The 27,956-nt window shown below is 43.9% G+C and overlaps 1 protein-coding gene across 2 annotated transcripts; it reads right to left on the bottom strand.

Moving 5' to 3' along the window:
- On the bottom strand, nt 1–27,622 carry eif2ak3 (eukaryotic translation initiation factor 2-alpha kinase 3). 2 transcript variants are annotated; one of them, XM_085440710.1, is made up of 18 exons: nt 26,769–27,622; nt 18,462–18,591; nt 11,880–12,074; nt 11,620–11,750; nt 11,158–11,425; nt 10,856–11,021; nt 10,629–10,754; nt 10,250–10,372; nt 9,917–10,146; nt 8,431–8,543; nt 6,978–7,100; nt 6,417–6,566; nt 5,382–5,931; nt 5,091–5,264; nt 4,698–4,871; nt 4,490–4,591; nt 3,732–3,794; nt 1–2,625 (listed from the first exon to the last, which is right to left on the bottom strand). In XM_085440710.1, the coding sequence occupies exons 1-18, from the start codon at nt 27,068–27,070 to the stop codon at nt 2,443–2,445; spliced, it is 3,303 nt and encodes a 1,100-aa protein (XP_085296836.1). In that variant the 5' UTR covers nt 27,071–27,622; the 3' UTR covers nt 1–2,442. The 2 variants fall into 2 exon arrangements, with proteins under 2 accessions (XP_085296836.1, XP_085296837.1); XM_085440711.1 differs by lacking the exon at nt 26,769–27,622 and adding an exon at nt 26,272–26,554.
- Between the last annotated feature and the right edge of the window lie 334 nt (nt 27,623–27,956).

The raw sequence follows: 27,956 nt of genomic DNA, 5'->3' as shown, positions 1-27,956 counted from the left end.
AACGGTATAGAACAGTTTATTAAATTTAGACTTTTAAGAAGTCATCATATTCCAATGCACTCCATCGAATGAAGCGCATTCGTAATAACACCAACCCCAAAAGGATTGATCACGGCATCAAAAACATAAATAAAGCAAATGAACATATTTACAATTTAACATGGGAGTTGTGCACAAGAACACGCAACTACATGTCTAGGAGGAGAGATCAGACGCCGAGGAGAAGGGTCTGACTTTTCAACGAAACCATCCGGACGCCTGGAGTGGAAGGAGGAGAAACACGATTTAACAAAGCGCGAGAGAAGACCTACACTGTAATCACATTTTCTTGGATTGACAGAAAAGAGGGAAAAGCGCAGAACCTCTGACAATACTCTATAATGCTGTTTTCAGTATTAATGGTATAAAGATGACAAGCCATCTCCTGCTGTAGGTGATTACAGTCCCCATCCTTGTCCATGAATAATCACAGTTCACTCTGGAATTAAAACAGGGGACGAAACGTTTTCTCCGCTAGAAGAATTTGCCCTGAATCAAATGTCTGAATCAGATATGAAACATTTAGTCTACAAAAGGTGTGACGAAAGAACACCTTCTTTATACAGTCCTTAAAGCAATTTCCACCTCTGTCGTGGTAGGTTTACAGTTCGTTTTAATCATCGTCGAGAGAATTGGATTTGGACATGAATGGCTTGTCTTCAGTGAGCCGAGTGGATGGATGAGCAAACATCACTATGACTTCCTGTAACAGTCAGGATTTTACAGTAATCAAAAACCCTGAAGATAATCAAAAAACTGTGCTTTAAAAAGAAAAAGACAAGAGCCTTAAAAAAGTACAATCATTGAAAGCATGTTACAATTAGTGAGTGTGTAGTTACAAATGGGTCATGTGATTCAGCACTTCTAATGCACATAAAAAAAAATGTGGATCACATAACCAACATCAGGTCCAGGTCCCCCAGTACACAGTGTAGAGGGGTATCGACAGTATCGACTTATTAGCTAAATGCTATTTTTCTGCATCACAGGAGGGCTGCAGACCTCAGTATTTGTGTTTTTGTGCTTCACTGGGAACACCAGCTGGATGGGGTCGGAGCACAGTAGCACAATTCCAAAAACGTGAGGCGAGTTATCCGTCGAAGAAAAGTACACTTAACTGACTTTCAAATGGCACTCTGGTTCATGCAGATTCTCCTCCGGCAAACCCCTTCCACTTGGGTCCCCTAACATGTGAAAACAAACACTGAGAATAATTTCAAAGAGGCAACCACCATCATCTCGTCTCTGGAGGTCACGCAGTAACATTCAGCTATCAGAGATCGTCTCCTCTTTGTTTCCTCTCTCACAGTATATCACACTATCTTACAGTAGCTTAATGAAAAAGCCATTTACAAGCAACAATATGTACAAGATTGGTCTTAGGAATTACAAAGAAAAGCATATAAACAGGGTTTTCTCTTCAGTTCTGTACAGAGAGCAAAGAGGAGGTGTTAGAAAATGATTGAGCACCTCAGAGTCATTGTGTAGAATTTACACAGAAACTCACATTCACCCCTTCATTTTCCTAACAGGTACATACAAAAGGACAAGAGCCACAGGCTCAGCATTCATTCAGAAGGGGCCAAAGGCCCTTTCTAAAGGCAAGTCATATCTGATGGAAAGGACTCATAAACTCTTTCTATGCAACACATCACCTTCTCGCATTAAAAAAACAAAACAAAAACAGGGGGAAAAAAAGTGGTCTCTTTTTTTTGGTCTCCCGTATCAGGCATGTTGGGTGTCAGAACACCAATTAGTGCTCGTACTAGTGACCAGTACAAATCACTAGTAGATAGGATGATCAAGCATCAAAGGCCCCTTTGGAGTGTCCTCTTGGTTTTGATACCTGAGGTGTAGTGTGAGTGAGTGAACACTGGCTGAACGTTGGGAGGAAGCAGCATGTTCTTAGCACGTGTGCCATGTCAGAGTCAGGAGAACGGCAACGCTTTAGGATAATCACAGGTAAACACTGCGAAATAAATCACAAGCCGAGTCTACTCCGAGCTGTCTGGATACAGTAAACGCTGCCCGTCAGGTAATCAGGGCTGTTTTAAAATAGCCACTGATAATTATTCGCAAGTACTAAGTACCACTCGAGCCAAGCCTGGCAGTGAACGTTACGGAACGGCTGTCGCTTTTAAAATATCCCTTCATTTGTAAGCAAGATTAAAATTGGAAGCCTAGGCAACAAAATGTAACGGCATGTGTATTTACTAAGAAACGTAGCTGTGCAGGATGTGTGCCTCACTACCGTAAAGAGAGCGCGACGCCATCCAGCACATCTGCTGTTCTTAGTGTTCAATGTGATTGTGTCCGAAGCGCAATGGGATGGCAGGGCACCGAGGGGTTTCAGTAGGGTGGCAGACCACAAGGTGGGGGTGGGGGTCACATGTTGTAAGGTTTTCAGTTAGTTGATGTCTGGCGTGAGGGGCGGCCCATCGAAGAGGCGCTGTAAGTGCGGGAGCGCTGCCTCACGGCCAATCGGCAAGGCAGCTCGAGCTCCTGGAAGAGGGGCATCCCTGTGATATCAGCCGCCTCGGGACGCTTGTTGGGGTTCGGTGACAGCATGCTGTGGACCATGGCCAGCTAAACAGGGAGGAAACAGACAGTAAAAATCTGTCAGATAACATTATCATCCATTTCTTCAACTGCTTTGCTTATAAAAACATTAGAATAATACAATACTAAATTAAATAATTAAAAAACAACAACAACAACAACAACAACAACTTAAATACTACGGCTCAGAACTACTACTAGCACAGTGAGATACTCAGGTAAGAAGTAATTTCCAGTGTCAGAGAATCACAGCTTATGCTCTGGGATTATGTTAATCTAATTACAAAGAAAACAGGTAAACAAGATCATAGGACCACACAAACAACAAATTACAGCCTCAGTTTGTAGTTCGGTGGTCAGTCCCATGCTTAATACAGAGCGGTAATTTAAAAAAAATGCTCATCTGTGTATTTGATTAAATAAGTCATTCTAATTGTAATTCGAGTATTAATATAAATCAGCAAATGAGTCATGCTGCTTTTAACTTTTCAGTGTGCAAACGGATTTTCATTTATTTTATAGTCTATTTAAATCTGTGACTGACTTCATTATAAGCGCTAGCGGCAACAGAAGCTATAATCCTGCATGGATTGTGCATACAGAAGACTTTCACTTAAACACTTGTAACAACATTCCCTTGGATTCTTTCGTTGATTAATTTTGACAGCTTCCTCTGTTATGATGCAAATGTATTGCAAGCTGGATTGTTTCGAATTAATTTGCCAACATTTCTGGCACTTAATAGACACTCTGGCTGTGTTGGATTTTGCTGATGTCATCCTTTGGGGGTTGCGTCAGGAAAGGGCATCCAGCGTGAAAATCTCCCAAATCAAACATGGGGAGCGACCCGCTGTTGCGACCCCTTGTGAATAAGGAATTAGACAAAAGTAACTTTTATGTGTTTGGAAGCAAATAAGCTCAGACAACAGAATCTTTTTTAGGCTTTTGAAAATGAAGCACTGCTAAAGTTAGAGTTAGGGCTCCTAATATTATTATAGAGAGCTCAAATTATGAATTGGAGTCCTGCTGGCACCACTGATGAGAAGAAACCTCCCAATCCTGTATATCTTACATTTCTGGCTCAGATGCAGTGCATATTTACAGCCACTAGGTGGCAGCAGATAACAACTCACCTCCTGAACATTGTTTTTGGAGAAAACCTCTGGGAAGCGCAGGACTCTCACTTCTGTCAGTGTCTGGAAGAAAGGATGTAAACACCTGTGAGCCGAGCTGTGCTAATGGCTTACCAGGTCCTTTGTTGCTGAGACAAAGACTTCATGGCTACTAAGAAACTGCCTGTGCATGCCTCACGTGAGCACTCGTGGGTAAAGCCAACACATAAACAAACGGCAACGACGAGAGAAATAACAATAATCAGCAATCGTGAATTCTTGATTTCTCAACACATAATGACATTGTAGGAGGCAGGAAGATAAACGGCCTCACTAGCTTACACACAATTGGCCAGCTGGGCTTCTTACTGAAGCCAAAATGAGATCATTTCATTTCAATCCGAATCATCCGGTCATTGAATCATTTCTTACGTTTTTCAAAAGTTCCACAACACATTTTATTCAAACCTTCATAGGCGCTGCAGCTCAGTAAGAACAAGTAAATAAGATGAACAGTAAATGTTTTTCATTATTTTTTAAGCTCAAAATTGTTTTTGGATGTTGAGATGTTTAACAGGATCCAGACAGCAAATATGCACAATTTGCAAAGGAACTCAAACCAGTTTTAGATCATGTTAAATACAAATTAATCCTACAATAATATTAATCTCTTGGTTGTTAAGGAAACCTAATTACAATGTAATTCACAACCCTTTTACAGATCCTAAAATAAAGTAATAATAAGCCAGGTTTATAAGGATATGTGTTTTCTGACTCACCCTCACTCTCTCCATCTGAGTCCTGAAAGGATACAGCAACTCAAACAGGATCAGACCCAGAGAGTATATATCCACTTTATGAGAGTAGGAGTTTCCAGAGAGCTGCAAGGACAAAAAGGAAAGCACATAATTAGTCTTGACTGCAGAAGCAGGAAACCAAGAACTAAATGTTGTTGTTTTTTTTCTTTAATGAACGGCGCTTCCTCACCTGCTCTGGGCTCATGTAGAGTTTGGTGCCGACCTGGCCCGTGTGGCGGGTGAGGAGTGGGGCAGGCGTGAGGGCGCTCGGTTCATCTTCATCTTCCTCCTGGTCCATTGCCGTCACCAGGCCGAAGTCTCCCACTTTCACTACGTCGTCCATGGTGAAGAAGATGTTGGAGGGCTGCAGGATCAGCAGTTACAGGTTACATCACGCGCACCACACAAAGAACGACGACAGCAGAGTGGTTTACAAAGCTCTACTTCACATGCTGCCCATAAAACAAACACAGTAACACACAACACTCTAATCCAGTCAAGTCTGAAGGAAAGTTTTTCTTCCTTAACTGAAGCTGCAGAATTTAGATGGTCACACACGCACAGACAATGTGTACATGTTCACCTTGAGGTCCCTGTGCATAAGCCCCTTGCTGTGCAGGAAGTCGACAGCTTCTGCAATCTGCAAGAAGATGTCCAGACACTGGTTGTGCTCCCTTTGCTCCAGCAGGCAGCGCTGAGCCATCCAGTCCTTCAGGTTCTCCTTCCGACAGAGCTGCATCTGGATGTACAGGTAGACCTGGAGACGGGGCGAGAGGATTCACCACATTACAATTTCACACTGCACTCTTAAAAACAGTGGATATATTGTTAAAAAAAAAAAAAAAAAAACAAGAACCCAAAACTATTCACAAACCTTAGGTGAAGGTTGAACCCGCGGATTTGGAGGTGTTGTGGGGAGAGCCAGGGCGAGCGAGGTTGGCCGAGGAGGAGAGGAAGAGACGGGGGGGACAGATTCCTGTCGTCTGGTGTGTGACGAGGACGAACTGTTCTTCTCCGTCACCGTGCCAGGACTGGCTGGGCCAGAGGCAGAGTCCGTGTCTGCGTCGGCATCTCGATCGCAGCCCGAATCCTCGAACACAATATCAAAGGAAGAGGAAGTGCAGTCACTGGGACCGCGGGGAGGGCAGAGCTCGAACGAGTGGGGGGTGTCTGACGCGTCAGGGTCGGCCTGGCTGTCCCTCTCAGACATTAGGCTGTCGTGGCCCAGCAGCGGGGGGAAGGACAGGTTGGTGCCAAAGCCCACAATGCTGCCTGTGCTGCTGGAAAACAGCACATGATCTTTGGCTGATGCTTCATGAGCATCTCCTTGAGGGTTGAGGACAGGGGACACTGAGCTGGACACGGGTACTTTGACTGACAGAGCCTCCATGTGATCGAGGAAGCTCATTGGCCAGTCAGTGGTACTGAAAGAGAAAAAGGATTGTTGTTTCTCCCAATATTGATGCAAGACAAACAGAAGATGTGTGCCAATCATTTCAGCAGTTAAATAAGGACTCATGAACAACAGGCAGAAGGTGCTTTCAATGTAGTTCTTTCAGATTTTTGTCATGTGAGCTGTAAAAACAGCACAGTAGTAATATTACATGTGTAGTGCACGGGGACATGGTTCTAATCAATACATATCCACCAAAGCAATTAAAAGCAGCACACAGCAGACATCAAATTAAATTTTAAATACTCAATTTTAATGCGCACAAGATTTTTTTATCCCGTGGCATTTTAACATCTGTGAATCAAATTAGCCAAGTGGGATAAAGATGTGTGGTGCACCATTTGTCACAAATGTCACTAATTAATGATTCCAGAGGGGACAGCTAGATTTTCATTGGATGTCCGCACGCTGGTTCGGCCAGCTGAGCTACAAAAGGTTTAAAAACATCTGGCTCACCTTGCATCTTTCAGCCACCTCTGGTCCATTTCCTCCTGCCAGCCCTCAGGAGGGCTCTCTTGCCAGGCGTTGAAGTAGCGAATGATCCCCGGGTGCTCCAGCTTTGCTAAAGCCTTCACCTCTCGCATCACCTTCTCCCGGGCCAGCTCCCTGAACGACAGAAAAACGAAAAAATGAAAAAAAAAAAAAAACCCCACTGAGGTTGTAATAAGCCACAAGTCTCCACCAAAGGTTGAATAAGCACAGCAGGCCTGAAAATAATTAGCCCCTTTCACACGAGGATCAAACTATAATGCCACTTTTGCTTATTTATGTAGAACAAAAACACACAGAGCTACTGCAGCTAAACATTTATTACCCATGCTTGTCAGCATAAATTATAGCGCACAGATAATATTTGTTCTGAAATGTCAGCTTCCTCTGCATGGGTTTCTGTGTTTAGACCAGTGGGCTGCTGCTTACATAACTCAGTTTAACAGCTTTAGAGAAAACAGAGATAAAGGAAGAGCTAATAGCCTCCAGCTAAGGAAGTCTGGCGCAGCCTAGCGAGAGATGCGCTACCTATTGGGCAAGCGGATTCTTTTGATGGCGTAGTTGCAGTCGTCCACTTTGTTGCGGGCTTCAAACACGACGCCAAACCCCCCACGGCCGAGGCACTGCACTGGCTCAAAGTCTGTCAGGTACCTGAGGAGAGACACTTTGGTTAGCAGTGTGGAAAGACGACTCGCGGCCCTCCAAGTGCTTTAAAATTATCATCTGGATCTCTGATAATTTAAAAAAGACCAAGAAGGAGGCCTTTTAAATTATAAATCCCAATTATCAGAGAGGGAATTACAACCAGTGTGTAAGATAAGTGCTTTGTTTTTTCACTGCCTTGGCCACACTCCACTTTAAGGTCAGCAAAAATACATTTCTACAAACCAAAGAGAAACTTTAAACTTTATGACTTTCTGGCAGGTTTACTTCCCACTTAATCTCTTAAAGAGAAGACATTATTTGCAGTTGCAGAAGTTTTCAAAAGCAAGCATAGCTTGCCTTTAAACTAAAGCAACAGCTGTCACAGTGTTGCATATTACATGTATCTCACGGTTTGGCACGTCAAACAGTTCCAGCAAGGATCATTATAAAGTTCTTTTTATGCAAAATCATTGTGTTTACTGCTGCGTAAGACACAGGCGCACACCGACTCCATCCCCTCCACCCTGTCAAAACATCCCTGCTCGGTTTGCTCAGGGGGATTAAAAGGCTCTTATTAGGATGTGTGTGGGCAGCATGCGATTCAAGGTTCCTGATCCCAATCTGCCTCCTAATGATCCTGACTCATGCCCGCCGCAGCTGCTGCAACAGCCGCCGGTTTTATTTAAGGAAAGTTGTTCGGCAAAAGTGATTTGCATGGACTGCAGAAGCAGCAGCAGCTTTGAAGGAAGGAGAGGGGGTGGGGTGGGGTGTTTGTCATTTTCGGGTGGATCAAAAAGAAGAGAATGTGCAAGTGGTGACACCAAGAGGACAGAAATTTGCAGATTAAAATCAGTTTTCACTTCTGTTCCAGGAGGGTGAGGCTCACAGATGTAAACACGCAAAAACCCTCATCGATCACACTGCGGGAGGGCAGCGGCAGCCCATAAATTACGGCTCCTGATCATATTTAGAAATTCTGACAATGTCCTGACAGTGATGTAAAACGACACTCTGACCCTGAGGCAGATGCTGCTGTTGTAGGGTGCGGTCTGAGGGGACCGAGGCCATTTTCATTTGATGCCAAACAGCTGAGTTACCCAATCATGAACTACTACGATTCATATCGCCCATCTCTGCCTTGTCCTATCAAGGCAGGTTGGAAGACCACTGGTCACCATGGTAACAGAGCCGAATCTGTAGCTACACCTTGAAAAAGTGATGCTGGCATCTGACTGAACTGTACAGAGCACTCCCGGCACATTGCTAAGTGAAGTTCTCCCGAATCATTGCAAATATTTTTGACACGGGACACGTTTTGTTTAACGGTGCGCCTTACCTGGATACATATTCGCTGGAACGGGTCTCCATGGCAACCGGCTCTTTGGATTCCACAACTTCAAGGTCAAACTTGCTGTCTGTCTGGCACTGTGTCTCCGACTCTTTCCGTTGCTTTTAGGGACAGGAGGATGACAAAAATGACACGTTACAAACACGACAAACAACAAACAAACAACAAGTTTACCTTGTTTGTGGCGTATTGGGCAAGAAACACTTAAAGATTTAACAGTCGCAAGAAAAAGAAGGTGGAAATGTATACAGCTAACCCCTATAAACATGAAAACAAAAAGAAGTATCCCACATAGACACTAGACCCTGTTTCTTGCTTTCGGATGGCATGGATGGGGATCGTGAGTGAACAGCTGGGTTCAGGTGTTAAAAGTTCGACTGGGATCAAATCAGGCCTGGCAGAGAAACATTCATAGAGTAATCAATGATGTTGACTGCAAGTTTAGGATCACTGTTCTGTTTAAAGGCGAGTTTCAAGTCAGGTACGAGGCCCCACTAAAGCAAAACTAGTTTTCTTTCTTGAAAGTATCGCTGCCCTTTGCACAGTTTAGCTTTAGTTTTCCTGTCATTTCTGCAGAAAAACAGCCGTGAAGCACATTGCTGCCACCACTGGGTTTACCTGCTGTGCTACTGTTGATGAACTGGTTCAGATTGACAGAATTGAGGTCAGTCACATTTTCAATCTTGTGTCTTTCCACCATGACAAAATCCCTGCCACTCACTGCAGCACTCCAACAATCATTAAAAAAATCCTGATTGGTGGAGTGCTGCAGTGATGATTGTCCTTCTGATTTTTCTCACATTTTCACATAGGATCACTGGAGTTCAGACAAAGTGACCTTCAATTTCTCCATGAACTCTTTTACCAAGGCTCTTCTCCCCCACTGCTTATTTTTTTATCCTTTTAAATATTCCTCTTGGGATCTTTAATCCAGCTGAAACTGCATTGCAGCATTTCCCAGATCTGTGTGATGACACAAAGCTGTCCATCAGCTCAGCAGGCTTTTCTTTCAAACTAATGACTGGCTTTTTGCATTTGTGAGCCTATTAGACAGCAAGGTATCTGACATCCAACGAAATGAATTTCCACAAGTCTACCTCAATAAACATACAGTGATTCAGAGAAATTAAAAGGGAAGATAATCTTTTTTAGATTTCATAAGGAAGTCTGAACACTTTCTGATCACACAGTAAAACTAACAGTATCCAGTTTTTGTTTGAAACTAACTTTTTAAGCAATCAAGCTATCCATCCTCCAGCCCCTGGGAACCCTGAACTAGATAAGTGGAAGAACATGGATGTTTCCTGATGAAGAAATCATTTTGTCATCCATACCAGCTCATTATTGCAACAGTAATTGTGAAAAAAATTGAGACAAAAGATCTAAAATGTTACAAACATTACACGGCAAACATAATGACCAGTAGGCACCGTCGGTGCGGCATTAATGTTGCGGACTGTGTCTTGGCTCTTACCCTCACGTAGGCCACAGGAGCAGGAGGGTGGAAAAACTTGCGTACAATGTAAGTGGTGGTGGCAATGCAAAAGATGATGGTGCCCAGAATCTCCTTCCACCAGGGTAATAGCAGCACGGGATCCTTTCTTCTTCGATTCTCACCTCCTGCCCCGTTTCCATTTATGAGACTTATGGCGGTGTCACGCTTCTCTCGGTAACGCTTGCTGTAGGGGAAGTAGTAGCCATTGTCTGGAGCAAGAAGAAGCAAAAATCCTTCAGTCCACTTCAAATCATTTCAACTTTAACAGCTAGAATGTGCGTACGGAGTAACATTGCACAATTAAACTCTTACCGTATGGATACTGGAGGATGGACAAGGCTCCATTGCTGTATTCGTCGTGGGAGAACTTGTCGTTATTTAGACACTTGTCGAATTCATCAGAGCCGACCAGAGCTGGTGTCCGAGATGGAGAATCTGCATCAAGGACAAGATGAATAACTTCTTGTATCTCACAAGAAAGACTGATCAATATGGAATAAAAGGTTTTGGACGATGAAGAATGAAGGGCAAAGCTTTGGGCTACAGGGAGCATGGTGATAGATTGTGTCCACGTGACATCAAATACTTCTTGGAACATGGTGTAACTTTGTTCTTAAAGATGGGCTTTGGCCGTTCTGCCCTGACTCTGCATGTAATCATGAATTTAGTCCCTTTGGTGCTGCAAACTTACGTATTAGAGGCTTCCATTTGACAGTGGGTAGTGGAATTATGTCCTTCTCTGAACCGATGGCTTTGGAGGGAAATTTTTCCGTGATTTTTACCGATGACTGAAGGTAGAGCTGCCCCTGAAACATCCCTAAAAAAAAAACCCCAACAGTCAACACGGTTATCCACAATCACTGGTTCCTAACCCTTACAGGAATAGTGAAGCGTCTGTATACATATGTAAGAAGTTACCTAGGTAAACACTGGACTCTGCAGATTCCCGCGCTTTCTCTGGATCTTCGTCTTCCTCGTCTTCCTCTGTTTTGGACTGGCTGCTGTAGGTGGTGTCGTCGAACAGGCTGATTGGCGTAACTTTACCACCCCCCACCAGCCAAGCTGAGGCGATGGGAGTGCAGAACTACACGACACACGTGAGAATGAGTAGAAATACTTTAATGAGCTCCACAGTCAAAGTCATGAAGCACTGAACTCCATTAAAGCACTAAAACTCGCTAATAAATAAGTGACCAGAGGATTTATTTTAAGCATCTAACCTGATGTTCCCAGACCAGCTGTGCATCAGGCCCGGTGCTGAAAGCCATGACCTTCCAATCAGGAACAGACACTTTGATAACTAGGTCCAAATGCTGGTTTTGATTCTGGTGGTTCTCGGCCTGCCGTTTCTCTGTTGGCTCATCAGCGATGACCCGCTGACTCTCCTTCCAGCTGTCACCATTTGCTAGTTCGCCCTCCAGGAAGTTAATTCCAGGCTGCATCTCCGGAACGAGTTTCAGCTCAAAGTTTCCGACACTAAAGTTCCACCTTGCACAAACAGCGAAGATGCATGATTTAAATAAAAATCCCTGCCTTATACGTTTCTGGTCTTTCATGTTACCCTGTGGTTTCCTTCTACTTACTACTGCTTGTTGTTCACTACTGTTAGTGACTAAATAGCCAACTTTGTTAATAAAAACAACGTCAGTAGCTGCTCTGTGAATTAGCTTTGATTGACTCACTTCTCCATCCCCGATCGAGGCCTGATGGCTCGCACAGTCTTCTGAGTCCTCTGCAGCAGGAGCACATCTTCGGTCTCCACCTCGTCCTCTTCCCAGCGACTGCAGCCCCCCGCAGAGCAGATGTACCGAAGCTGAGGAAAGCAACAGGGGGGAAATTACAAAAGTCGGTTATCCTACTGCGCCGGACTGGTTAGTATGCTAATAGATTTGACACGTGTTAACCTGTCCTATCAGGTTGTTCTTGAAATTGTTTCACAGACCTTGCCACTGTAGGCCCCCAGACCATAGGTGGTGAGGGATTTCCCCCCGACCAGGACTGTGTCCTCTCCAATGCGATATGACGACTCCAGCAGGGACTCGACGCTGAAAGGCACTGCCTCCATGCTCTCTCTGTCCCGGTTCCACTGAAACAAGGCACCATCCAGGGAAGGTATTACCATCTTATTGCCAAACACCTGCAACAACAAAAAACAAACAAACAAAAAAACAAAACGCAGAGTCAGGTTAGTTTTGGTTTCTAGAAGAAGACCGCTCTAAATAAAATAAAAGGAACTTCTGAAAACAGAAAAGATGTGGCAATGACTTATATTGATATTTTTTAAAATAAGCATCTTAAATTCAGTCTCTAAATTGCCAGGTCAGCGTTGCTAATCAAAATTGGGACAATGTTTATATTTGTTATGAGTTTGGCAACAAAATAACTGCCTGTGAGCCCCCACAAGTGGCAGCTGTATAAAACCACAATGAGCGACAATTTATCAAAACGCCACTACCAATAAAACAAACTAAAAAAAAAAATTCATTGGGGTTATATGTATAAATTTTGTTTGTTTGTTTTTTACAAATACTATAAAAGCTCTAGAGCTGCTGCATAAGTTACCAGCACTCCTCTAACATTGTGTTTCAATGCCACACAGACAAATCACTAAAAACAAAATGATTCATTAGGAATGTTGTTTTTTTGGCCCACGCAGTTTTCCTTTCGTACACACGGCTGTTTTAAACTAGCAGTTTTTATGTATTTCTTTATTTCTTTTCTCCCAGCTTAAAAAGACAATCCTTAAAAAACACAAAAACACTTTGCCACACAGACAGTGCTGGCCGACACACATCCACCCACACAGCAGCAGCTCCGGCCTCCACACGCTTGGACTCAATCCACAGACGTGGAACCATTATACAACTCAAAGCCGGAGTAATTAACTCAAATCTTTATAAAAGTGTGCTACCCTCAACTCTGTGTGTGTGTGTGTGTGTGTGTGTGTGTGTGTGTGTGTGTGTGTGTGTGTGTGTGTGTGTGTGTGTGCGCGCGCGCTCTATTAGGTGCTGGTTCAACAAGGATGACATCATTGCCAAAACCCTGAGCCTAATCCTGATTTAACCTCTGCAGATTTAGCTGTCAAAAGAGAGTCTTTTTCATTCGATGTCCAACTTGTGACTCACTTCTATCAACAAACTCACGAGTGACATAACAGCAGTTTTGGGTCCAATTCTTGGCCTTGTTGATGCTAAACAGGTGCTATTGAGGTTAAAACTGCAACCAATCAGTCAGTAGCCTTGCTTCGGAAATCCTATCAGACTCGAAAAAAGTCAGAGCTTTGTGGCGGATTAAGAAAAATGCCAGCGGGGAGCAACGTGTGGCAGTTTGATTTATTAGAGAGCACAGGCAGGAGAAGCGGTGATGTCATCTTTTCTTTCAGAGGGAGGGGCTGGTTTAGACACAAGATGGGGATAAATTTAGCAAGTGAAAGGAGGAAGGGTTAGCAATCTGACCATCACATCACACCACACTGGTACTACTGAGGAGCTTTACAGCCGGGGGTGGGGGGTATTCTTATAGCCGTGGATGAGTCATCCTGCTCCCGATGGTTTAATCCATCTCTCTGATCCAGCCCAGTTAGCTTCATCTCAGCTGTTCATCTTGTCAATGTCCTCTAAGTCAGAAACACGGTCCCCATATGTACTCTGAGTGACTGTCCTACAAACCACGAGCTCAGCAAATTACTGAAAGTCAATCACATTATCATTATCTCAGACTTATTGTAAAACTTTCTCCAGTGGCTTTTACTTGTAAATAACTTTTTTAAAAAGTGCTTAAGCATATTTTTTTCTGCATTATCACAGTAAATTTAGCTTTAAGGACCCAGCTGAGATGCCTAATTATTGTTTAGAAATGTAATTATTTATTTAACTAATATTTAACAGGGCTTAAAAATCATTAGATCTCAAGTGGTATAGCTTTAGAGCTCCTTCGGGGTTCCTTTATCAGGTATCACTGAGTGTGCACCTTGTGTTTCACTCACTTTATGCACCATGCTACATTTAATCATTTGTTATTATTAATCTCTGGCTGCCAGAGGTTCCTTCCTGCTAAAAGGGAGTTTTTCTTTCCCACTGTCGCCAAAGGGTTTGCTCATAGGGGCCATCTGATTGTTGGGGTTTTCAGTGTTTTCTCAGTATTAGGTGTAAGGTGTTATAGGGTCTTGGTCTAATAACCTAAAGTGCATTGAGGCAACGGTTGTTGTGATTTGGCACTATATAAATAAAATTAAACTGAACTGAATCAGGAGTTTTGTGGTGTGATTTACTTTGACAACTCTCTAATGATGAACGGCACTTAAAGCTGGCAGTTAAACGATTAAGACGAGTTGAGCTGAGTTCTTAAGGTATTTACAGCTAAGTGACTTTGCTAACAGCTCTCTTTTTATTACTGGGGTATGCTGCCTACAATGATCTGAAACTGTACATTTTAATGTATTTGTAATTTTTTTTTTTTTTTTTAAATTCGCTTTCATTATTTAATTTGGAAATATTCAGATTTAGATGAACACACGATGTTGATAAGGGAAGCTTCCTACAAACCAGCTGGCAGTGTCACAAATTTTGATGTTTTTGGCAACAGACCCGCATAACATTATCAGAGATTCATGGTATTACTCACCACTCAGTCGACCTTGATATATATTTGTTAGGAAAATTTGCCAATTAAAATCTGAGCCATAAGGATTACAGAGATCTCGCTATAACTCACAATATGTTTGATTGAAATAACAGTCTGTCGCTCTACAGTTGGAATTAGATTATTCGAAAAGTAAAAAAAGCTTTAAGGATGGGAAAGTAATTTTATAATCTGTGCCAACCCGTATTTGATTATATGATCACCAAAGTATAAAGATATCAAGTGATGCTTATGAACATCCCACCTCCACAATCTGTTTTGTTCCCATGTCTTTGTCTGCTGTGTTTGCCCTGGTCTATTTTTGTGAGAGAGCTTCAGTATCTTTTATAGTCAAACTATTGGTTATTAAAATAACAAGGTCTTAGATTAAATGCATTTAATTTGTAGGATGTGATAAAATATTCAAGAGTTAACTTAAAAAAAAACCCCCAAAAAACTGACTTCTCAGCACAAACGTTTTCCTTCTCTTTGTGCCTCATTTACTATGAATTTTAAGAGCTTATTAATCTTTAAAGAGCTATAAGACAGACTCATTCAGGAAAAATATGCACCATTACTGAGAGACCAGAGCCATTCACTTATTTAAGATACTCATCTACTGGCTAAAAGAAACATCCAGCCTCCAGCGTGCACGCTCAAATTATAGTTATCATTTTTCTTTATATAACCACTTCTTCATGAAGGCATTCATCCAAATGTGCTTGATGATTATTTGATGTCACTGATCATACCATCATATTCCACCCCCGGGGCGTGGGGGGCAGATTAAGGGTGGGGGGGGAGTGTGGGGAGCCGTAATGTGCGCAATTGTTTGTGTGTAAGCTGCTGCCTACGCTCCGGTGAGCCTGTCAAACAGTGTCCCCTCTTACCCACCGCTAATATGCCATGTTTGGTCCACGAGGCTACTGCTCTACTTCAAGGTGGCAGACCGACCGCGCGAGAGAAACGCTAACACCGCGGGTTCAGATAAAACACACGAAGCAAAACAATCAAAACTAAATCAGAGCAGCTGGAAGGCGGCTCTGGGAGATTTATTGCGAGTATTTGTCCCCGTGTTGTAATCAATCAAATTCTCCCAATTCATTCATTCGCACTGCATGCCAGCAGAGAGAGTGTGTGTGTGTGTGTGTGTGTGTTGGAGTGAGCATGTGTCTATTATGTGATGACATCATCTCTGCTCTGAGGCATTACCTCACCTCCCTAATCACCCAACCTCTTCTTTCTTCATTCCTTTAGCCCCACCCCCACCCCCCTGTGTGAGTCACTCCACATTGGCACCGACTCTACTGTCTAATGTGCGCACACCCACACACACACACACTTGAACCCCCCTCTAAGCTCAGGGGTAACTTTGCTTTTTGAAGTGATGGCTGCTTTTTCTGCAGACAATGCTGTTTGTGGGTCTGTCTCTCATTTTATTACTTAAAGAAAAAAAAGACACACTCTACAAGATGCAGCAGGCGACTGGTTGTTTCCGGCCCGGTGTGTGGAGGCCAGCCAATAGTATAGCATGAGACCCAACCCCCCAGCCTCTGATCACTGAGCAGAGTGGTGTCTCAGGGACCCGGCAAGCACCACCGAAATTCTTGCTTACTGCTCAGCAGGCAGGCAGGTGGGGGGGGGGGGGGGGGGAATAGAGGTTGCAGGAGCAACTGGCAATGCTTCCCACCTGCCTTTGCCCCCACCCACACCCCCTCACCCCAGGGTAAGAGAGAGAGGAATCACAGGTAAACAAGGACAGAGAGGGTAAGGCTGGATTAAAACTTAGAAAGTATATTAGAAAAAACAAACAACACCAACACACACACACACACACACACAAAAACAAACGAAAAACAAAACAAAAACACAAACAGCCCACACTCGACAGATCACAACAAGTGACGTCACATCGCAGCAAGTCACCGAGTTCAGAGCTGACAGGCATCTCTCCTCGTTCCGCTCCGTCAGCCAAATGAAAGCCAACAGGTGAAAAAAGAAAGCACACAAACACACACCATACTCCATCACAACAGAAGCACACTGGAAGATGACAGGAGGATGTTACATGTGTGCATGCCCATGAATTTCATGACACTTCTTATGAAGTGTCAGCATACTGTTATAGTGAGTATAACTGCTTTTAATTCTTTATATTTAGAAAAGTTTGCATTCATTTATGAGAGAACTAAAAGCCTTTGTAACTGCGCAACTCATTTAATGTTGTAAACAATACACGTTAAACCAAATTAACATCATACATCGTCAACCCAGCTGGAAAACATTCTTTACATAGTTTGCCAGTTTCTGAGTTTTATAAGTGAATAATAAACAATTTCGATTTAAAATTTAAATTTAAAAATTGATTCTCCTCAGCGTGCAGAGAACCATGCAGGACATCGAGTCATTTAAATTTAAAAGGGTTGATTCCGATGACGCTGGTGGAGAAGCTATCTTATGCATACTGTACATACTGTATGTGCATCACAGAATCTCTAGAGGTTCTCCACACTTGCAAGAATCCCAGATTTTGAAAGAAAATGGTAATGAAGCTCGATTCATTTTCCAAATCTCACAGACGGCACGTTTCAACCACATGCCCACGAGATGCTCGAGTCTAAAGGCTGCCTTTGAAATGCAACCCAGCATTATAGCAGCTGATTTCAGTGATTAGTTCCCTTCTTCTAATTGTAGCTTTACTAATCAATGAAGTCAGCAGCTGTAGTTTTAAAAGCTGGAACCAAAAAGAAAATTAAGCATGTGTCATTCAGACTTTTCAGGCTGAATGACACATGCTTGAGTATCACTTCACCCTTCATTATGAAAGGTCCTTAAATATTTGAATGAAAGTCTCCCACAGTGAGTAACTCTGAATTGCTATTTTGGGACTGCAGCTGCTTATTTTACACTTTCATTTTATACACACTGTTACACCAGTTGTATTTCCTTTATCATTTGGTGAATAAATACATATATATATCTGTGCTATACACCACATAATCAAAGAAATTTCTAGGAAACATTTACAGCAAACTGCAACGCGACCCCTAGAAAAACAGGATATCAGAAATGTTTTAAACTTAATGAACTACGTCTGGATCGCTCTGTTATTGTTACCTCAGTAATGAAGCAGTCAGAGTTCCTTACATTCAGACATGCTCTACCAGCACCAGCAGACTAACATTAAACTGATCTCAGCAGCCACCCAGACCCTTGTTAGTATCAGAGGCTTTTTCCCTGAGGCAAAACTCTCGCAGAGAGCGAGTCCACATCAAAGTGAACCATGGGCATGTTTCTAGCATGCAACACTCTGGTCTCACTCTGGGCTCCACTTCACTTTCAGCACGTCTGTGTGGGCGGTTTAAGCTTCAGTATACATGTAGAGGCGAGGGTCTTGCTGTGCTTGTATGTGTAAACTACTACAGTCAACAAAGAGGCTAATCCTCCAGGCGAATCAGCTACTCTCAGATTTACGCGGGGGTGTGAAGCATGTCTGGTGTCTATTGCGCTGTGTGTGTGTGTGTGTACATATGAAATGTATGTAAGCAACAACAACCCTTGCTTGACTGTTTAAAGTGCAGAGAGTTCAATTACTAGTCTTGGAGTCTGCAGAGAGAGAGCCAGGAGGGACAGTGTTTGTTTTGAGGAAGAGACAGAGATGAGACTGCATCCTTAACCTCCCCCTGACATGTAGATTTTGGAAATCATCTTTTAGTAGACATTAATAACACAAACAAAGGTGTTTTAACCTGTGTAAGTGGCTTAAGTTGACCTTTGCTTATTCCTTAAGGCTGGTATTTAAATTTTAATTCCTGCAGTGGCATTTAGTCAGACTAAAGCTAAGTTTTCCTCCTATTTTCCACTGAAATGAAAAGAAAGTAGGGAAACAAAGACATGGATTTACCTCAGGTTTGCTGAGGCTGGAGGACACTAAGGAACCTGAACCGACATCTAGGTCCCACTGCTTCCTGCCCTGGTTGTGAGGATCTAAAGCAGAGATCCGTCCATCCAGGGTACTGATGATTACCAGAGACCTGTGGATAGAACATACACATACTTTGAAATACTTTCCAAATGAGGGTTCATAGAGCTATCACCGCACATCAACACAAGGGCGCCGGTATACCGCTGTTGAAAAGACTGCTTAAGGCTCGTCTGTGCACTCATGAGCACTCTGCGAGCTGATTTTAAATTTCAAAAGAGATTAAAGCCGACGTTGCCCTTTAATGCAGTCCTATAAGTGTGTGTGTGTGTGTGTGGGGGGGGGGGGGGGTATTCTAACCCCTTCACAGATAAGACACTAAAGGGCAAACTGTGAAGGGGTGTCTTCTCTTTTCTAGTCTGCACTTGTTTAGGAATCAAGGTGACCTTCAACAGCAGCTAACAGCACATCTGTGCCATGACAAACCCCTTTGTTTTAGTTTTTGGGGGGTGGGGGGCATACTAACTACAGAGGATGATCACCATATGTACCACACACACTGTGACTGTGTGAAACCATGAATTTTCAGTTATGGTTTATCATATCTATCAAGTATGTCAAAGGGGCTAAAGTCTTTCACCAATAGGAGAGAAGATTTTATAAATTATTGTTATGATAGTATTGTAATCATCCCCCAGCTCTATAGCTATACCAAATTACTTTATCTAAGGTAAGAAAAATAATAATAAAAGTACTTTTATTCCCCATTGATGTGCAAACGCAGCAATATTTAATAACAACTCTGTTTTCTTTTTCCTCTCATTTTCCTAGTAACAGCCTGACTGAAACATTATTGAGACATCCCGCCCCACCCCTCCACTCGGTTCTTAGGTCTTCTGCCGCATTGCTTGTCAATCATGTCCAGAGCTCCGGTGGGGGCAACATCCCAGCTATTGATCTGTATCCGTCTCGAGGAGCTGCTGTCAACAGGGCATTTAGCTTTATTTAACTGGTGAGGGTCTGCCGTGTACACATGCAGTTTCTGAGAACCCACTGCTCTCACATCCACACAGCTGGGACCCAGGCAGCTTCCCTCTGTTGGCCACCAGAGCACACTGGGATTTCAACCATCTCCCTCAAGGGCAACTAGACAGAAGTTGCTGAGGGAAACTAGTGAATACAATATTACAATATTATGTGTTCACTTTCCCGTGTTGCGCTGTCACATCCAGTTTGGTTCATTTACATGCACAGTGACATCTATCAACTAGCTTGAGTACATTTAATAATAGCATCATCCACTGCATCTATCACTTAGACTGCTAATGATTGGCCATAATGCCTTATTGATTTCTGCTATCGAACAGTCTTCAGTCATGAAGGGGAAGGAGCATGTTGGAGGATGTTAAAGCTTTTGGACAACTTACAAATTGATTGTTTCTGAGAGTGCAAATCAATTTTAGGAAGGTTTCTCTTCTGTTACGCCGCAGTCGCTGACACATTCACGGGGAGCTGCACGCGCCGCTGTGGAGCAGCAAGACTGCAAGTCTGCATAAAAATGCAAATAAGATCACTTAACAGTAATGGGCCATGTGTCTTTCAGGCCTATCGAAGCCAAGATTATCTCCCCCAAATCTGCTCCGAGCATTATCAGCTTCGCCACTTGCGCTCAAGAGTAGCGTACTGAGAAAAACATTGTTTTTTTTCCTTTTCTTTCTTTTCTTTTCTTTTTTTAAATCCTCCAAGCCACCAATAAAAACAGAGCGCTAAAGCCCGCTCTCACTCTCTCAATTGGCTGCGAGACCCTGCCAAAAATATTTGGCTGATTGGTTGTTGCTAAGCAGTCGAGTCTCTGAGAAGGCGGAAGCTTTCGGCGGCCTTCGCTCGGCCAGACCCGCCCCCACCACCACGGAGTCATGCTGTGAATGTAGAAAGTGATGAAGAAGTCGCTCAAGTTCAACTTCAGAGATGGAAGAAGAGTAATCAGGAGATATAAGAATTTCACTCGGCGAGGGAGATCAAAGGCTTTTGTGGACTCTTTGTACTCCAGATAAAGGATAAGAATGAGTAGATTTGAGGGTGCGGGCTGGGGGAGGCACTTAATTTTACAACTTAGGTACCAGGATAGAGATGGAGAAAACGAGCTGTGGGGGAGGGAGCAGCTACGAAAATAGCAGTTAACCAAAAACTGTGACACAAAACAAATAGCCCTACTGTATCATTTAGAGCTGGAGGCAATTTATTTTCCACGTCTGAGCCCTGAGACGCTGCAGCACTGCTCATCACCAAAGGGATAACATGTAGCCTGTGGGGCTGCTGCTGCCAGCTGTGACAGACGCAGGCGGTGGAGACACTGAAGAGTATGTTTGAATGGAGACTGAGCAAAATAAAATAAAATTTAAAAAAAAGGAGAAAAAAGGGAAAGAGAGTGTTGTGAGGCTGCCAACACACTGGGGGTTGTTAGTGTCCTCGCCTGTAATGTTGTCAAAAGTGTCATAATAGTCCTGACTGCTTCTTCAATCACAGAGCGTATGGCGGAGCAGGGAGCCAATTAGCCTCACTCTCGCAAGACTCTACTCCTCAGAGACGCTCGGCCTCAGTCTGCTCACACCGGCAAAGCTGAGCTGCTGGTAAACACACTCCCATTGAAGGAAACAACCAGGATGTTTACACAGGCTGAGTCTCCAAGGATGCGAGGAACCGCCGAACCGGGCCAATCCCAGCAAGCCTGCCGTGTCCCGGCAGCCAATGGAAGCTCTGTTTTTCCCTGCTCGTTTAGCCAATGGGTGGCGAGCTCTGCGGACTTCGAGCCAATGGCGGAGCACGGATGCTTGTAACCATGCAACAGCAAAGCAGCCCGGGCTGTGGAGTTCTGCTGCCGCGCTGCTGCCGCTCAGCCGAACTCACAGCCACTGAGAGGCAGAGAAAAAAAAAATATGAGAGCATGGGGAGCACGTGGTGAGAAAGTTATGGATGCAGCTCTGAGCCGGCCGCACCCAATACCAACACAGCTGCACCAGCAGGAGGAAAGGAAAAAAAAATGGGTCATGTGCAATCCTTTAAACAGTGCACTGTCTGACGGGCAACGCCACAGAAAAGCTCTAAATATGACATTGTCGATTACCACGGCAATGCAAGCAGAGCTGGCCGCTTCAAAAGAGACAGCAAAGGGTGTCGCAAATGTGCTTGACATGACATCAAAATGCCACTTACCCTAAGGTGACATCTTTCATGAAAGGTCACATAACACCAGAGCTTAATCACAGATTAATGTGATCTGAAGGTTTACATAACTGTCCCTGGACCTGCTAAATAAACAAGTGATCATGTTTGTAGGTCTTTGTCCCAGCAGGAGAAAGCCTTCAGTGGCCTCAAGTGGAAAAGCTGTGGCGAATAGTTGGCCATACATGCATGGCGAGTGCAGCACAGAGAGCACAGGGTGTGGTTTTTTAACAGAAAAAAAAACAACTTCTAGTACAAGCATAAAAACACACACACACCATTTAAAAGTGTCACTATCTCTCTCCTCCTCTTTTCTCTCCTGCAGAAGTGCGCTCTTCTCTCCAGCCTCACACGTGGTAAAATATAAACTCTATGGCGCCACGCTCCTGCCGCCCGATTGGCTGGGGCGCAGCTCCGATCCGCGGATGTGATTCGTTGTTGCTAAGCAGTGAGGAGCTGTTGAGAGTGAAAACAAGACAGCGTGGTCCTGCTAACTACCAGCCAACTCTGGAGTTTTCATCCTCCCCTCCCTCCTTTTCTCGCTCCCGTTCTCTCAGAGTATCGCACCTTTTTTTTTTTGCCTCTGCCCCACCCATACTGCAGTGCTGCTAGACGGGGGTCCTGCCGACTTACCGAAATAGCCACTGACCTAATAAATTCACTTATTCTGATAATCGGATTCGAACAACACTGCTGTCAAGCAGTCACACGTTCAAAAGACTGTTTACAGTTTCTACCTCTGTACATGCGAGCATCTTCTATGATCTCGGACTGTGTTCATCAAGTGCAGAGAAATTCAGGAGGTCAGACACAAAGACTCTAAAGGTCAGCATTAAAAAGCACCAGGCAGCACTTAAAAAACAAAACATGGTTACATAAGGAACGGACAATGAGGATAAAACAGGTAAAAAGATCTTATATAAGCTCGTTTAAAGCCACTGTGAGCTTGGTAAGTGGAGTTATATATTCAGACCTCTGCAGGAAAACAAGTGCCGGGTTTAAAGAAGCCAGTTTTGAGCGATCAATTACGAGCTTCTCCAGTGATGGAGTTCAATCAGCTTCATCGCGACCTGTTATTTTTGGGGACAGTAGTGTCTATTATTAAAACGCACTCAGCAGCTCCCTGGTTACACAGAGCAGACTAAAGATACAATGTGAGGAAAATGAAAAAAAATAAAAACTCTTCACTTCATCCTTTACCTAACTATAGCCAGACCCGTGCAGTCAACTCAAATTCTGAGCACCAGCCCGTCTACGACGCAATTGGCCGCCAAGTCGCCCAGCTTGGCCGATTGGCTGTTGCTAAGCAGTAGGCTGGTGGGAGCCAGCCTGCGAGCACGGCAGCCCAGAAGAGCTGTTGCAGCTACGGGGCCCTGAGGGTGGGTGGGGCGGGGAGGGGGCAGTCGGGGGAGCACGTTCAAACAGAGCTGCTGTCCTCTCACCTCCAAGTGCTCCCGAAGGTGCTGAAGGGCCCCGTGGAGCACTTGCTGGCAGAGGCTTTAAACTTGGCAGGGCAAACACACACACGGTTCGCACATATACACACACTAAAGGGTTAAATCCTATATGTACACATATACGTGCGCCGAGACAGACGTAAACACCACGTCTCCAGGGCGACGTTTACGGCACGAGGATGAAAGCGTTAAAGGTGAAGCGACAGCCGACACAACAGCAGGCTCGTCGCACGCTGAATGCCGGATCAAAGCAAACATCTACAATATTTATAGATTACAGGATAGAGAAGTGGAAGGAGGGGCTTTTATAAATGACAGAAATTGAAAAACGCTGACATCTGAGCGCTGACTGGTTTTCAAGAGTTTGCCTTTGAAGTGCTCGACTCCCAAATCTCAATCAGAAGTAGAAGAAAACAACAACAACAAAAAGAAAAGCAGGTCTTTACTCGAGATCTATTATACTTTATATAAAATGGGATCCAGATGTGAGAGTTATGATGTTCTTAACAAAGCACTAAAGTTACTGGGATGCTTGAAAAGTAGAAAGAGTAGTTAAATCCAGAGCAGTACAGGGTGCCACTTACTGCCACAGGGTCTGTTTGACTTGGAAAGTCAAGCAGGTAAAAGTCCCAAAAGGTTGCAGAATGTTTTCAAAAAGCTGACCTAATTAACGGTGGGAGATGTTCAACTTCACCGTTTCACATTCATTTTAACCAAATACAAGTTCACTGTCGCTATTATAAATATAAGCAACACATTTCAAACAACTTCCTTTAAAAACAGGCAATTTCCACGCTTCCTGAAAATGTGTTTTCTGACATTTAAGGCGCCTCTTATTTGTTTATTTTTTTAGTTAAATTAGCCCCTTTACAAGAGAAACCTACCTAAAAATCACTCTTTTTTGTTTCTTGTGACATTTCTAAAGTTCAGCAACAACTCTGTAGGCGGACAGATGCAAATGGAGCACTCGGCAGTGTATACTCAAGGGATGACATTAAAAAGCAGCGTGTGTGTGAGGATAAGGGGTGTCAGAGAAGAAGCAGGGGGAGACTTAAATTCAAGGGCGAGAGACAAAGAGAATAAATGCAAAGGAGAGACTGGTGTGGTCGGGCTTGCTGCGCTGTAACCCTGGAAAAACAAAACCTTACAAACAACAACTACTAAAGTCGAGAGACCATTAGTCCACAACTTCTAAACATACTGCTCAAAAGACTTATTTATATAAGGTGACAAAAAAACAGAAAAGAAAAAAGCCGGTAGTTTGTGGCGAAAAAGCCTGGAAATATGTAAGAGAGCGAACAGAAAGCAAGTAGAGAGTGTGACACGGCAGGGAGAAAGCGAGCAGTGGAAGGGTGTGACCAGCACCAGGGTGAACGCTCAGGAGTTTTCCTGCAGCAGCTGAGGTGGCTGGCAGGGGAATATTCTGCTTCTACCTGTTAATTACGTTCATCTTGATATTGTACGGCAGATGCCAGGCAGGAGCTTTTGTGTTGCCCTCGTGCCACGAGTTTACCCTGGTAAAACTGTGGCTTTGTGCAGGGTGTAAAAAAAAAAAAGAGTGCGGCAGTACTCTGAAAGATTTTGGGAAATCTTTCATTTTTCCCAACCAAGTAACTACACCTCTTGACTTGAGTATGGCGGGACAGACTACACAGCATGCCGAGTTGCCCCCTGCTGTGAAAGAGCATTGTTTATATAGCACCTCGAACACCCAGGGCTAGCACGCGGTGCTTCGGGTCTTGTCAGAAAACTTTAAAGTGAGCCTGGGGTGTAAAAAAGGTTGGCAGAAAATTGGCGGCACGCTGCGTTTCAGCCGTCAAGTAGATACAATGGCAGCAAGCTCGAACATTAAGGTGATGAAACGACACCGCGCATCTTCAAAAGGTTCGACTCTAACAAGGTTTTCGATGTTATGACTCCCTCAGGAAAACAGACAGCGTATTCAGAATAATACATAGGGAATAATTTATTACAGGACCTCAGGACCTTGGATACCTAAAGCAAGAAAGCGTGCTGATATAATCCTGATTCAAGGAGCTATATTACACTCAAAAAGTGGGTGTAATGGACTTGTAAAGGTAAAAATAAGATGAAAGAACAGAAAAGGAACACACTGCACCAAACATCTAAGGTGGGCGTCAAACCTACTGTTTACCAAGGAAGACAAAATCAATGCCCTCCCCACTGTGAGATGCAGCGAGAACTGCATCTCACTTTGGGCAGCAGCAGCAGCAGCAGTAATCTAACAGGACTGGGTAAACATGTGGTCTGTGTCAGACTGTAAACTTTTCACTGGCGGCATCCAGGGGACTTTCTCAGCAGTGCCGCATGCCTTTTCAAGGTGTTATGTGAAAATGTAACTGCGCTAAACACGTTAGAGTTGTATTTTATGTCTGAGGTTAAAGCACTGACATGCAGCATGGTCTCAGGTGCGTCTGAGACACCGCCCTCCCTCCCACAGCAGCAGCAGCAGCAGCAAGGTGTAGCAAACCTGAGCTCCTTCTGTCAAACAAACAACAGCTTGTCATTTTGCATACTTTTACATGTATCTTCTCCGGGGCCACTTTGCTACAGCTTTAAACCGCTAAGATCAACACAAACGCTTTATGCAAAGTGTCCAACTCAACGGTTAAGAGCATAATAAACAGACTGGTGCATGTAAATGTGATGCAGATTATCTGCAGACAGGAGGGGACGTCACCAGTTACCGCTGTTATCCTGCTCTATCGTTTTATAATAAACGAATCTTGCATTTTAAATCTGCAAAGAAAGCAGCAGCTGCATCTTCACTTGGAACATAAATTCCATTCAATGTAACTTGGGGCTGCTTTCAGATCGCTTTTCGGATTAACTCAACCGGGTTTAGGACGGCAGAGCGAATGTGCTCATAGTTGCCTGTATTTCTCCGCAGAGAGAATCAAAAGTTCCAGCAACCATGGCATTTCAGCTCATAACGTGTTCCCCTTTCGCGGTTGGAAAATAACAACAGACTATAGAAAAGCCACTTTCTCCATAAACTGCAAGAAGAAGCTATTCGTCGTACACCAAACTTTCCTGTCAGTTATCTGGGGCGCGTTTTGCCCTGACATGTAACCCACATGTTAGCAACTTACCTAAAACTGCCGACACCAGATAAATACATTAAAACAGCTAGCTCTAGTTAGCGGGGCATTAGCGCATCTGCTACGGTGTGCGTCCATTATCGGACACGAAGCCAAACTCGCTCACAAACGCTTCATTTTCCTGTTCTGCGCTGTGACACTCCACTTAACCTTTCTGTCGCATTATTTTCTTGGCACCGTTTGTAAGGCTGCATATTATAACACGCAGTAAAACGAGGTTTATGAGCAAAGTGGACACAAACAACTAGTTCCCCAGCAACTTCGGAATGCGCCGCTTCGGCGGAGGAATACTAAACAAGAAGTGTCGCTTGACAAAAAAAGTAATAAGTTTAAAATGACTTTACAAATACATTGGGGGAGGGAGGCGTTACTAGTTTGTGTGTTTGTTATTTTAGGGGTCGTCTTTATTTTGTAGGCGCTAGAGTGGTGTTGCGATATAATTAATGTGTAGTTACTTACTATCAGTTGGCAGCTGTTTCTATAATTACCTCGTCTTTCTGACGCTTCCGTTACTTTCTCCATGTGATTCGTCTGCCTCTGACCCATTGTCGTCGTCCTCCACGGTAACGTCTGCTCCAATGACCGAGGTGCCTACGTTCTCCAAGCCACGCTTCATGACTCCTGCACCATCTTGCCCCGCGGTCGAACCTGAATCCCCGGTTGTGGACAGCGGCACCCTCCCGATGGTGGAGCCCTGAGCTTGCGAAGTCCCAAATCCGATAAGCGCTTTCAGCAACAAGAGGAGCACCAGGGAAATGCTCACGTTTCCAAAGTGAAACCCCCTTTCCATTTGTGAGACTGGCACATTAGTGATTAGATTTACATGCCACTGGCCTTGTAAATCTTAACATAAAAAAACTTAAGGTCCAAAAAAAACTGTAGTTAAAACAGAAATCAAAGCTGTGTCTTCTAAAACGCCCTTTTCGGAGATGTTCTTTAAGTAAACATAAACAGCCACTGGGAAACCATGTTATTGCCTTTATACTGGACTCGACTTGCCTTGGTAACGCTGAATCCCGCCTTGTTTCTACACTAGGATTGGTTAGTGGAATCGCCGAGTTTGTTAAAAATTCATGTATCCGCCTCTCGTTGGATAATTTGCTGTCAATCATCTAGACTCGCACACTAAGCAGAATACTATTGCACTACCCATCTGTCACTCAAAGAGGTGGGCTCAGGAAGTCCCAGCCTCCCAAACAGTGTACTGCATTGGCTAATCCGCTGTCTGTCACAGCCACGCAGGCGCATTGACGGCTGCCCGACGACCAGAGCAAAAGGTGACGCAAAAATGTCCTCGATGGTGAATTCCGTAGCGGAGCTGTGATTGGTCCGAGTTGACGTCCTCTAACCAAGAACACAGGTTGGTCTGACAGGCAGGGACGTTATTGGTCAGTTTGCGTCCTGGGTGACTGAATGGAACAACTAGATTCGACATTTAGGCTGTCATTCATGAATTGTTGTCAAGACAGCCAACATGAAAGCATCAACGTGGCTATAGAAGATCGGTGCAGTTCCTGGTCCTGGTCACGAGTTATCGTTCTCAGTTTCATTTACACAGAGATAACAATGACATAATGTCTATAACTCAAGTCACAGGCGAAAAGCTCAAAGCTCTCCATGACATTACAGAACATTTTTTTGTGTTATAAATATATATTACACAAGTTATTATAAAC

Source organism: Copadichromis virginalis, linkage group LG19 (assembly GCF_057382275.1).
Source record: "Copadichromis virginalis isolate Kocher_CV1m ecotype Utaka linkage group LG19, C_Virginalis_male_GT1.1, whole genome shotgun sequence".
In the NCBI taxonomy this organism is placed as follows: domain Eukaryota; kingdom Metazoa; phylum Chordata; class Actinopteri; order Cichliformes; family Cichlidae; genus Copadichromis; species Copadichromis virginalis.
This window is presented reverse-complemented; position numbering and strand designations above follow the sequence as displayed.